The sequence below is a fragment of the Eucalyptus grandis genome, chromosome 5, assembly GCF_016545825.1.
Source record: "Eucalyptus grandis isolate ANBG69807.140 chromosome 5, ASM1654582v1, whole genome shotgun sequence".
NCBI lineage: Eukaryota > Viridiplantae > Streptophyta > Magnoliopsida > Myrtales > Myrtaceae > Eucalyptus > Eucalyptus grandis.
Window position 1 is genome coordinate 38,400,045 of NC_052616.1, and position 12,435 is coordinate 38,412,479.

At 41.0% G+C, this 12,435-nt stretch overlaps 1 protein-coding gene across 2 annotated transcripts; it reads left to right on the plus strand.

Annotated features, from left to right (window-relative positions):
- Positions 1 to 7,937: 7,937 nt before the first annotated feature.
- On the plus strand, positions 7,938 to 11,836 carry LOC104445091 (protein SRG1). 2 transcript variants are annotated; one of them, XM_039313032.1, is made up of 7 exons: positions 7,938 to 8,127; positions 8,238 to 8,422; positions 8,835 to 8,979; positions 9,247 to 9,467; positions 9,591 to 9,838; positions 10,681 to 11,005; positions 11,439 to 11,836. In XM_039313032.1, exons 3-7 carry the CDS (start codon positions 8,961 to 8,963, stop codon positions 11,715 to 11,717), a joined length of 1,092 nt encoding a protein of 363 aa, XP_039168966.1. In that variant the 5' UTR covers positions 7,938 to 8,127; positions 8,238 to 8,422; positions 8,835 to 8,960; the 3' UTR covers positions 11,718 to 11,836. The 2 variants fall into 2 exon arrangements, with proteins under 2 accessions (XP_039168966.1, XP_010057206.2); XM_010058904.3 differs by lacking the exons at positions 7,938 to 8,127; positions 8,238 to 8,422; positions 8,835 to 8,979 and having other exon boundaries at positions 9,087 to 9,467.
- The last annotated feature ends 599 nt before the right edge of the window (positions 11,837 to 12,435 follow it).

The window sequence follows — 12,435 nt, forward strand, 5'->3', positions numbered from 1 at the left end:
CCTTGCACTGTATGTCGAATAATGCAATTGCTACTGTGAATTCCTGACCACATCTCTTCCCTGAGTGCTACCTCGTCAGGTACACTCAATCTCTCTCGGAACTTAAGTATTCAATCCTTAGATTTTTTAAGGCTAGCCCCTCTCTTATCCATATCCTTTCACAGGACCTTCTGAACCTCCCAGTCAGTCAACTGAAGCGTCTAACTCCAACTTGAGTATCCGGTTCAATTTTGAGGGCAGCCATAAAATTCAAAGGTGGCCCACCTGAAATTTAAAAACCAAATTTCGACTTTCTCAAGTAAGGTCCATACTTTAACTAGCATATGCACAAATGAAGACTCTCGACTCAACACATCAGTGACTTCTTTCATCCTTCTAAGGTGACACCAGATACTACCCTCTTATCCTTCAAAAGTTCTTATTCACAGCGTTATCTCATGTTCAATTCATTCTGAGAGAATAAATACTTGAGACTTTGTTGGTCAGTGAAGATCCATAATCTTTCTTCACACAATTAACATCTCCAAGCCTTCAGTACGAAAATTAATGCTGCGAGTTCCAAGTTACACGCCAGGTAGCTCAACTCATGGGGTATCAACTGATGGGACGCATATGTAACACTCTACCATGTTACATCAACACGCAACCCAATCCTCTAAGCGACTCGTCACTATAAATTTTGCACCCTCTCGAACCATAAGAAATGGTCAACGCAAGTGCGGTAGTCAACTTCTACTTAAGCTCTTGGGAATTATCCTCACACTTGTCTGTCCATATGAACTTCTCTCCTTTCTTTAGGAGTCGAGCTAATGGTGACACTGATGGTGAGATTTCTTCCACAAACCTCCTATAGTGACTTGTCCAACTCAAACGGTTTCTGATCTCTGATACTGCTGTCAGTCTTGGTCCACTGATAACTGATTCGATCTTGACCGGTTTCATGGAGATTCCTTCACCATTCTCAAACATCTCTTGAGCTACTTAGCATTCCTCGAATACACCGGAATATCATTACACAACACGATCACAACTAATCTAGACATTCTTTGAACACTCGATTTGTCAAATCCATGACAACAGTTAGAATGCTCATTAGACCCAATGGCATTACATTGCACTAACAAGGGCCATATCGAGTACGAAACACTATCCTTGGTATAACCTCCCTCCTGGTTCTCTACTGATGATAACTTGACTTCAAGTCGATCTTCGGCAATGCACACTTGTCCTTGCTCGTCACCTAATTGAGTTGACAATGGTTGATGCATAATTGCAACGAACCATCTTTCTTTCTCTCACCACAAAACTGATGTTCCATAAAGTGATGCACTGATATACATGAATTTCTCATTCATCAATCCTCACATTTGCATCTTTGGTTCTATCAATTTAGGCAACAACAACTGGTAAGAAGCCTTAGAGAGTGGCTTCGTTCTCGTTGTTAACTTGATCATAAGTTCTATCTCTTTTTCCTAACGACAAGCCTGACCATTCCTTTTTGGCAACATATCTAGAAATTCTTGGACTACTGAGATGTCCTCAACCTTTAGTTCTCGAATCTGTCCTACCTATGATAATCGCCAAGTAACCTTGGCAACCTTCATCTAACAAACGGGTTGTCTTCAACCAACGAGATTAATAAAAGCAAGATTCTTTTCGACTCCCAATAACCTCGACACTTTCACATGCTATTGGACTAAGCTGGATTACTCCATGAACATAATTCATTACCACAAGATGCTCCATGAGCCCCTTCTACTCATGTGGCGTCCCAATTATTTCTCGGCAACTAGTCAAACCCGACTATAGTTAGCGTTTCCCCTTTTTTCCACTTTATTTCAACTAATTGAAATTCTATAAATGCAGTCCAAGGCTCTGCTGCGCTACGCAGTCCAAGAACATTCTTACTTTGATTGGTGTAGAGTCGGTTCCGTTCCTATCCCTTTCGCCATTCTAGTGGCGTCCTAGCTGTAGTAGCAGTGTCTATGCTACCTTAGACTTTCATTAACAGTCCCTCACCTGATGGCCATGCTGGTCATCATCACAGCATGTTCTAGCCATACCTGCATTAATCGGATTTATCTACGCTTCCTTCCATACTTTTGGCACCCATCTGGTGAGTCTCCTATCTCCTGTCAAGTGACAGCACACACTCTTTCTAGTTATCCCATCAATCTGCTAGGACCACTCCTGACCAGATATCCCTATCGGCTACACTCCGAACAATTTCTTGTCCTAGGAAGGACATAAGATCGATCTCCGCCATCATGCCCGGAAACAACATGATCCATTTGACTCGGTGCTGACCTGACTGCCCCACCCTTCCTATTATGCGGAATAGAATACTCTTCTCTCGACATCGGTCCTTTCCCTGACCAATTTCCATTTATGCTTGAACTGAATCTTGACTCAGATGTAACAGTTCACTCACAGATCACATCTCTATGCTAGACCTCAGTAGGTGCGGTAACGACAGTGATGACAGCACTGGCGGCAGTAGTAACAGCAACAACAACGGCGGCTTGATCCTGAGCTTACTAACTCAACAAGTTCCCAAGGAACACTAGCACCCGAACGATCCAGTCAAACCTAGCATCACTTGGTGCTGCTACACTAGTACTGGCCTACGGTGGTACTTCTACACTCGCATTGGTCTGAGCCAATGCTCTACCACAACTGCCTCGGGCACCGATCCTTGTCGGTGTTCCACCCCGAGTCACGGAGGTTACAACCCTCTTACTAGGAGTCCTTAGCTCCTGCTTGCTCATGATTCAACCTTTACACTGAAACCTGTCTTCCAAATCCACACTGGATTAGAAGATGAGCGATCCACACACAACAAACAATTCTAGCACTTAGCTATCATAGACATGCACCAGTTGCAAATTTAAAGGTCTTTCCTACCATCTATCCCATGGTCATCGCACCTTATCACTCCAATTTCTAAACTTCGCTTTGATACCACAAAAAAAGGGGATGTCACGCTCCGATCCTCAGGTACGCACACATCCCTTACCTTGGTCGATTTTAGAATGCGATATCCCAGAACTATGTATCACCGACCCTTTCATTTTCGATAGCACATGCGAAAGCAATTATAAATCCCCAGACAATAAAACAATGGGATAGAAAAGCAAGGCCATAATTTTCATACTGAAATTCACAACCACACTTTTACACAAGCACCTGATAGTATATAATACAATACTATTCACAGGGGTCTAATCTAACACTTATCCACATATAATCAAGGTCTGACAAAACAGGATGGGATCTCAGTCCTCATCCGAGTCGTACTCAGGATCCTCCTCTGGATCATCTTCTTCTTCTCAATCTTCCTTCTCCTCAGATTTCACATCAGGGTTCTCCTCCTTAGGTTCCTCCTCCTCAGGCTCCTCATCAGGGTCCTGAAATGGTTATACAATAACCATTGAGAGCACGTCTCAGCAAGTTCTACCCCTCTAAGACTCGATTAGTAAACTAATACGCTAACCGGGCTGCTTATACATGCACGGGTCAGAGGACTTACCTTAGTCTCAGATTCCACCTGCATATTAGCACAGCTCAATAGGCACCCAAGCAATCACATCACAGATCGATATCTCGATCAATCGGCCTAGTCGATTTCATGTCAATCGGACCATTCATCGGTCATTTCAATTCAATCAATCAATTCACGACATCAGATCAAAGCAATGATCAATCGACCTAGTCGATTACATGTCATCTCGACTCTTTCTTGGTCGGCTCATCTCATACTATCTATAAGTATGTTCATATCAAAACTGGTCACTGCTAAGCTGATAAATAGATAGTATAGCTCGCTTTTGAGACGATTCGGTACACTGCTCTCTGCTAAGCTGCCATATCGCCCTTAGGCGGATTGATCATCTCTGCATTTTTCCTCACTCAAGAATCCATCATGCATCTCAATTTTGCCATCAACAACCATCTTCGGCATTTTCCGCACAAAAATGACCCGGCGACGACTTTTTTTCAAAAGTGTCGCGTGTCAGAAAAATCTTCTGAGACTGAGTCAATACTCCTAGAATTTATTGTGACATGACAGAAACTTCAATTTCCGAAATCGGACTTGAATTCACGGTTAATTTCCACTTGACGCGTTTTTAGTGTGACCTATAATATCGGGTAACTTTTAGAAATTTTTAAGGGCAAATGACCCATGGTTGATTTTCTTCGAGCCACAATGAATCCACTCAACTCATTAGCAACTCTCGGTTGTCGTGAAAATCTTGAGAATTCAAATACGGACACATGGTACTAAAACAATAAAAAAATCAATCTAGTGCCGGCCGACGAGAATTTTTTAATTTAGTGGTGTCACCCATGATTAGCCACACATCTCTGTTGAACCAGTCTATCTCTGATTTCATATCGATTTTTAACTGTGCCGTAATGGCCTCTAAAGATAGACACGGTCGAGTAGCCAATTCCTGGTCAAATCCTTAAGTCTATTGCCTTAAAATTTCTTAATAATTTCCCCAAGTAGTCTAGTTATCTTGAGAGTAATCGGCTCTGAGAATAACCCTATAATGAAATGCCCAATTTATTTAGTAAGAAATAGGACTGAAAAATCTGGATGTCACACACAAGGTGGAGGTTTCACCTCTCCCACCTCAAATGTTGAACTACATGCCTATTGTGACATCCCAGATTTTCATTCATGTTTTCTATTGAATAAATTAGGCATTTCATCAACGTGCCTATAGGGCTGTTCTCAAAGTTGATCACTCTCGAGATAACTAGACTATTCAGGGAAGCCATTAAGGAACTTTAAGGTAATAGACTTGAGAATTCGACCAGGAATTGACTTCTTGACCGTGCTCATCTTTAGAGGCCATTACGGCACAGTATAAAATCGATTTGAAATCAGAGATATGTCTATTCGACTAAGATGTGTGGCTAATCATGGGTGACACCACTAAATTGGAAAATTCTCATCGACGGGCACTAGATTGATTTATCTATCATTTTGGTACCCTGTGTCTATATTTGAATCCTCGAGATTTTCACGACAACCGAGAGTCGCCAATGTGTCGAGTGGATTCATTGTAGCTCGAAGAAAATCGATCACGGGTCATTTGCACTAAAAATTTCTGAAAACTACCCGGTAGCCTAGGTCACGCTAAAAATGTGCAGAGTGAAATTAACGGCGAATTTGGATCGGATTTCAGAAATTGAAGATTCTATCATGTCACAATAAATTCTAAGAATGTCACTCAGTCTCAGAAAATTTCCCCACAACTTGAGACTCTTTGGGAAAAAGTCGGCATAAGGCCGTTTTTGTTAAGAAAAAGGCTGGGAATGTTTTTATCGCGAAATTGAGATACAAGATGGATCTATTCGCAAGGAAAAATATCGATTAGATCAAGGACTCGACAACGGGATTTATTGAGACCGAATTGAGTTGAATTGAGAATCAGTAAGCGACCAATTTGAGGAGAAACCATGCAAATTTGTACGCCCCTCCATCCCCTATGGTTTTGGACCGTTTCAGAGGTTATGAGAAGTGCTTTGGTGGCTCATTGACAACCAAGGAGTAGCTGGTGGCCATGGTGGCCCACCCCCTTATCCCTTCCCTTTCTCTCCCCCTAGTTGCTATCGACCCCACTTCACTCTCTCTCCTTGCTTTGTTCGAACCCACAAACTAGCAGAAAAGCTAGCAAGCCACTGGAAGCAGCCGCCCCTTCACGCTGCGACCATCGCACGCCGTCCTCGCCCCACATTGCCTCGCCGTCGTTCCGCTACTGCTCTGTTTCCCTCACGCCATTCCAGCAGCTTCGCCGAGCAGCTCAGGCCACCACTAGAGCTCCCTGCATTGCCGTTCAGCACCGCCGGACCCGAACCTAACCCTCGCTGCCTCCGCCAACCGTGCCTCACCATTTTAGCCACCGGAGCAACATCAACCAACAGCAAACAGAGGATAAGAAAGTGGGTTTCCAGCACTGTTCCAGGCCCATTTTGAGGTGTTTCCGGGCCTCGAAACCTAGGCCCGTTTTGGAGAAAAGTGAGCCCCTCGACGTTCCCGTTGGTTTGATCCGACCCATTCGTTAATCAAGTGAGGTTTGCTCACTAATCCTCACTTAGTAGGCTAATGATGCTTAGGGATTGATATATTTAATTAAGTACAATTAGGTGGATAGATTAGATTAAAGTAATTAAATTAGAGACATATCAATGCATGTTAGGCAAATGGTTAGTGTAGTTAGCAAGGAAATAGGTCCTAGTATTTATCGAACGAATCTTGAAAATTTTATGGGTCCATTTCAGCGTCCAATTAGGCATTACAGGCCTAAATTGGATTTATTGTATTTATTGAATATTTTCCATAATTATTTAATTAATTAATTATTTTTTGCTAATTAGGCTTGGATAGTCGACGACCAGAATTTTATGCCGATTATCGTGGTGTAGTCTGTTTATTTATTTGAGTACTAAATCGTGCTGAATTGATTTAATTCTGATTTTAGAATTTTATTCCTAAATTAATCAATTTTGATAATTGATTGGAAATTAACCGTGCGTCGGTTTATAGCGCCAAAAATATGTAATGGGCTGTTGAAAATTGTGGGAATTGCGGAAGGTGAAATTATTATATTTTGGCTAAGATCGACTGTGTACCCACACATGACTATTTTTATCGGTTATAATAAAAATGAGAAATTGACCATATGGTTGGAGTGGTATACTATATCAACTTATGGGTGATATGTCAGCTTTGGGCGAGCAGTATATATGTATATTATATCAGCTTACAGGTAATATGTCAGCTTTGAGTGAGCAGTATACCTTATTATATGTTTTGGGCGAGCATATATAGTATACTCTGATGGCCTAAGGGCCCTAATCAATCAACTTTAGGTGAGCATATATACAATATACTATATTATCAGTTTTGGGCGAGCTATACTATCTATTTTCAGTTTTGGGTGAGCAGTCCTAGACTATGGTCGGACTTTATGATAGTATTGAATGTACCGACCAAGAGATAGTCGTGATGACATGTAATCGACTAGGTCGATTGATCGATGAGTCGATTTGAATTGATTGAGTGTTATGTCTGTCAGTATTTATGAATTGAATTGACTTGCAGGAAGGGACTGAGGCTAAGGTAAGTCATCTGACTCGTGTTATGCTTAGGCAGCCCTAAGGTGTATTGGCTTCCTAATCAATTCTTAAGGGGTGGAACTCGCTGAGACATTGTCTCACTAGTTACTGTATAACCATTTTCAGATCCTTAGATGGCATTGGTGAAGGACCAGAGGCCTAAAGAGTAGAAGGTGAAGCCTAAAGAATTGACAATCCTGTTTGACTAGTTAGTCATAGGGCAATTCTCTTTTGATGGAAGTTGATTCCTTTCTGCAGGCTTTGTTTTATGAACCGGTGGTTTATAACCTAACTTAACAGTTCGCCTTGTATATATTTGCACTATGATTTGCAATGTATATAAGTGTGGTTGCTTTTAAAGTGTGAAAATTTGGGGTCCTACTTTTCTATCCCATTGTTTTATTATCTGGGGATATGTTTATATGCTTCCGCATGCGTATTAAAATTAAAAGTTCGGCAATGCGTCATGGGACGTCACTATAAAATCGACCAAGGTGAGGAATGAGTGTGTGCCTGAGGATCAGGACGTGACACCTATTTATAGGAAATTACAACCGACTTAGTGACCACCATAATTTAGCTGTAAGACAACTAATTTTCTTCTTCTCCAAGTACTCTTGCTGCCCACGTACTCTTGATCCTTCTTTCTTCATGGTTAAGAGTCAACGATAGTGGGCTGCAACTTTTCCTTCACGTTCAAGTTAGCAAGTTGAAGGTTGCTTTTCTGCTTCTTGAAGCTCCTATATATAATATTTTATAATGTGTGCCCCCCTTTTCTTGATCAGCTTGTGGCTTCTTCACGTGTTTCCCATGCTCGTAGACTTCTCTAGCTTATTCTAGGATTTCTTCTTCAACTTGGCTTCTGCTTACTTGCATTCCCACGTGAATCTTCTAGGTTCAGCTAGCAATTCTTGCCTTCATGATTAAGTCAGTAGTTTCTAGATAATTTTAGGGAAAATGGATCACAATTTCCAATACACGTGTTACGCCTGCTGCAAGGTCTTCGCTCACACCCTCAACTTTGCCTTCATCTTTGTTTCTCTTCCTGTTAATGAAGAATTGGTGTACATGGCTGCTTGCGCTTTGCTGAGTGGTGGTGAAATTGGCAGCGACAAGGACGATGAATATGGCTGCCACAAGAGCCCAAGCTACATGAGCTCCTCCAACGTCAGCGGTGGGGGCGGTGGTAACATTGATCATTGAGGATCAAAGACGAGGGAGAATGCTCACCAAGTACGAAGATTGACGAGTTGTGATCGGTGTAATCGAAAAGGGAGAAGAGAGGAGTGAAGATGTGAGACCTGTTTTTTAATTTTAGTATCCTGGGTTAAAATTGGGTTTATAAATAAGCCGACAAAACCATTCTTGCGGTTTTTTGTTTGGAACCCATTAAGACCCACATTTCAAATTTAAGGTGATTCATATATAAATCACTTTAATAAATTTGAGTTAAGATATGGGTTTGTTACGTATTTTTACAGTCTTGGTATAATAATCTAAATATTTATAATTATTATTCTAGATAATGATATAATATGTCTACCTTGCCAAACTTCACTGCGAGTAATCTTTGGAAATCTCTCTCTTTTCTTTTTTTTCAGAGATTCGATTTTTAGGTAAGGAGTAGCTTCTTCTGTAGAAGGATAATTGTAACAGAAGTTGTTGTCAGTCTTGTGTTGATTTTGGCTTCCATTCTTTGTGTATAGGAGTGATTGAGTTGGAGATCCAGAAGCTGTAGATGAAGCAAATGGCCATTTGACTTGTGGGTGTAATAACATCTCTTATTGTAAGGGACTTATTATCTCATCCTCTGAAATGATTCACAGTGGAACATGGCTTTATTCAAGTCAGGTGAGCAGGCAAAGGCAACCTTGGCAACACGTGATGTCCTAGATTAATTTTTTTAAATATGTTATTTGAATCATGTTATGCCAAATTACACGTTGCACCCGAACATGCTCTTGTGGCTCAAAATGCGAGGTTTCTCGACACAACTGTTATAAATGAGAAACCAAGTTACGCAAGATACTACAGCCACTGAACTCTCAAATGAGCTTTGTAACTTATAGCCTACTCAAATGGATGCGAATCTCACAAAGCTTGGTAGTTCTCTTCCAGCCCCAAGTGTTCAGGAGATGGCAAAAGAACCCATAACTGAAGTCCCGCCTCGCTATGTCCGTGTCGACCAAGATCACCCGTTCATGCATGCTGAGCTTGGGACATCGTTGCTTCAAGCGCCAGTAATTGATCTGAGCAAGCTCTCATCAAGCAATGACGATTTTATGGAGTCTGAGCTTGAAAAGTTGCACGTTGCATGCAGAGATTGGGGATTCTTCCAGGTAAAATGTTAGAAAAGCAGCTTTTACTTTTTCTTTCTGTGAGGATTATTGAGACAAAAGATCTGGATTTCTTTTTCAAGAATCAGAGTTTTGAAGTTCATTAATCCCTTTTTGTGCATGTAGTTGATAAATCATGGAGTGAGTTGTTCATTGGTGGAGGAGGTGAAGTTGGGAATACAGGAGTTCTTCAAGCTTCCAATGGAGGAGAAGAGGATGTTTTGGCAAGAAGAAGGAGACATGGAGGGTTTTGGGCAGACGTATGTCGTGTCGGAGGAGCAAAAGCTTGATTGGAGCGACGTCTTCTCCATGGTGTCCCTCCCAAGACATTTGAGAAAACCTCGCCTTTTTCCCATGCTTCCTTCTCCGTTCAGGTTCTCACTCACTCATGCATTGAGTACGCTATACACCTATGAGACATTTAGTTAAGATGAGGATTCTTGTAAAAGGAGCGAGAGGTGGCGACAACGGTAGCAGAGCGGGGGTTTCGGGGGTAGATAGATGTCAAACGTGCACGCGAGAGAGAGAAACACGGACGACGGCCCATGGTGAAAAAGGAGGGAGAAAAGAATAGAGTAAATTTACTATAAAAAAGAATAACATTGAATTGAAAAAGAAAAAACATTTTTAACGAAAATAGTTCACAAAGTAGTTGAAGTAATTTAGTATACAAATTAGCTCATCTAGCCTGACACGATGCAATAATTTACGTAGCGTCCCCTTCATGATCACGTGATGATTGAGACTCTGGAGTGTGGGGACAAAGAATTGTCGTTTTCGCTGTTGGCAAATTCAAGCTAAATGATGCCGTTCCTTTCAGCTGTTCATGGGCAGGTAAGATGATTGGCGACGCAGTTAGAATGATTTGCCCATCCCTTGCTCCTAAAGAACGAGACAATCAAAGTGAGATTAGGAAGCAATCGAAGGATTCATCGGATTTCTTGTGCCTATTGAATAACGGTTTCATGGGGGATGGGTACCCGTTTAAGAATAAGTCTTAAATATTTTTTTAAGTCTTTTTTAAGTTTTTTTTTTTATTATTAGGTTTTGGATAGAAATTACAATGAAATCTGCTTATGTATATGGTACTTCTACGAAAAATAATTCTTTTAAGTGTTTTTGTATTCTTGAGAGAAAATTCATGCTCTCTCTCTCTCTCCCTCTCACACACACCTTGCTAACCTATCCTTATATGTATCATCTTATTTTTATGCAGAGACGTCTTGGAAAAATACTCCTCAGAGTTACGAGATCTTGCAATGAAGATACTACTTCTCGTGGCAAAACCTCTGAAGATGGACACCAAGGACGTGATAGAACTGTTTGATGGAGGCAGGCAAGCCTTTAGGATGAATTATTACCCTCCATGTCCGCGACCCGAGCTCGTCATTGGCCTCACTCCTCACTCTGACGCCTCAGCCCTCACCATCCTACTCCAAGTCAATGAAATGGAAGGTCTGCAAATAAAGAAAGAGGGCAAGTGGGTCCCCGTCAAGCCTCTTCCCAATGCATTCGTTGTCAATGTCGGAGATATTTTAGAGGTAAAGCTTTTCGATTGGCCCTATATCTGTTGTTTGATGTGGAATGCCACCAAATTTTGTTTGATATGCGAGCCAGTATTGCTAGATTCATGTGCGATTGACGACAAGAATGTCATTCCATTCAGAATATGCACAACTTTTTATTTATGCTTTATGGGGAAAAAAAGCCTTGGATTAGTCTATCTAAATGAAAATTTATGCAGTTGAGAATGCAATAGTAATCTTGAATAATATGGTGGACTAAACCAACCACGGAGTGCACGAAATCTGTGTAGTTACGTTAATATTTTCCCAATCCTTGTGTGGGCATCATTGTTTATTCAGATGCATTGAGTTACTTAGTTACATAAAATGAGAATGGATGATAGAATTTTCGGAACAAAATCCATCAAAGAAGTGACATGATATTTTGTGTATCTGATGATTGACATAGATCGTGACAAATGGTACTTATCGTAGCATTGAGCACCGAGCTACAATTAACTCGATGAAGGAAAGGCTCTCATTTGCCACATTTTACGGCCCAAAATTGGACGGTGAAATGGGTCCTGCACCGAGCCTGGTCTCATCGGACAAGCCAGCATTATTCAGAAGAATAGGCGTTGCCGATTACTTCAAGGGACGTTTCTCTCGTGAGCTTCAAGGGAAGTCATATCTTGACACTATGAGGAAGATTCAAGGTGAGAAAGAGGGAATTGAATTTGGCCATTGAGAAAGCTAACTCTCTTTTTCCTTTTATCGTAAACTATACTAGCTGAGATCATATCTTTATGTTGACACTCTCCATGTACCTCGAACAAGTTGATTATACATATTCCTTTCGCTTCCTCCCTGCTTTTGTTGATCAATTTTATCACTTGATTTGCTGGATTAATTACATAAAGAACTTTTTAACTGGCATTCCTTTCTTTTTTGTCGGGAACGCAAGGGAACATTCAAAATAAAGAAAGTAGTGTAAATCTGCCACAGAGAAAGTATTAGTTCAACATTCTCGCATTTCTACGAATCTCTGTTCTTCTTTCCATCGCAAAATGTGCATCGTTCATTTCCAACAAAGTAAAGCTAAATTATTCGTAATGAACCCACAAAATAAGTGGAGCACAAAAGGTGGTTATAAACGTTGTTGATGGGATTCTACTTTGCAAGTGTGGAAGTCTAAGTCACTCCCCATGAGCCACGGTTAGATCTGTCAAAAAATGGGTCTTAAATACATATATGATCACTTCAAATTTGAATAGTCTGCTCATAATATGCTCTAAAATTTAAAGCCTAAAATAAAAAGGTCTAAATGGGTTCAGTTTAGAACCCATTTCCAACCCATTAGAGCTCAAATTGTCTTCCCTCTCCTATATTACTCTCTTCTCTCTAGTCGTCGTCTTTTTCCAAACGCCTCAACTCACACCTTTGTTGTGCGGAAGAACACCCTAACT

Excerpts from the sequence above, each read along its gene's own strand:
- LOC104445091 (XM_010058904.3), top strand. The coding sequence starts at position 9,207 with ATGGATGCGAATCTCACAAAGCTTGGTAGTTCTCTTCCAGCCCCAAGT. Across the intron at positions 9,839-10,680 it reads ATGCTTCCTTCTCCGTTCAG|AGACGTCTTGGAAAAATACT; the intron begins GTTCTCACTCAC and ends ATTTTTATGCAG. Across the intron at positions 11,006-11,438 it reads ATGTCGGAGATATTTTAGAG|ATCGTGACAAATGGTACTTA; the intron begins GTAAAGCTTTTC and ends TGATTGACATAG.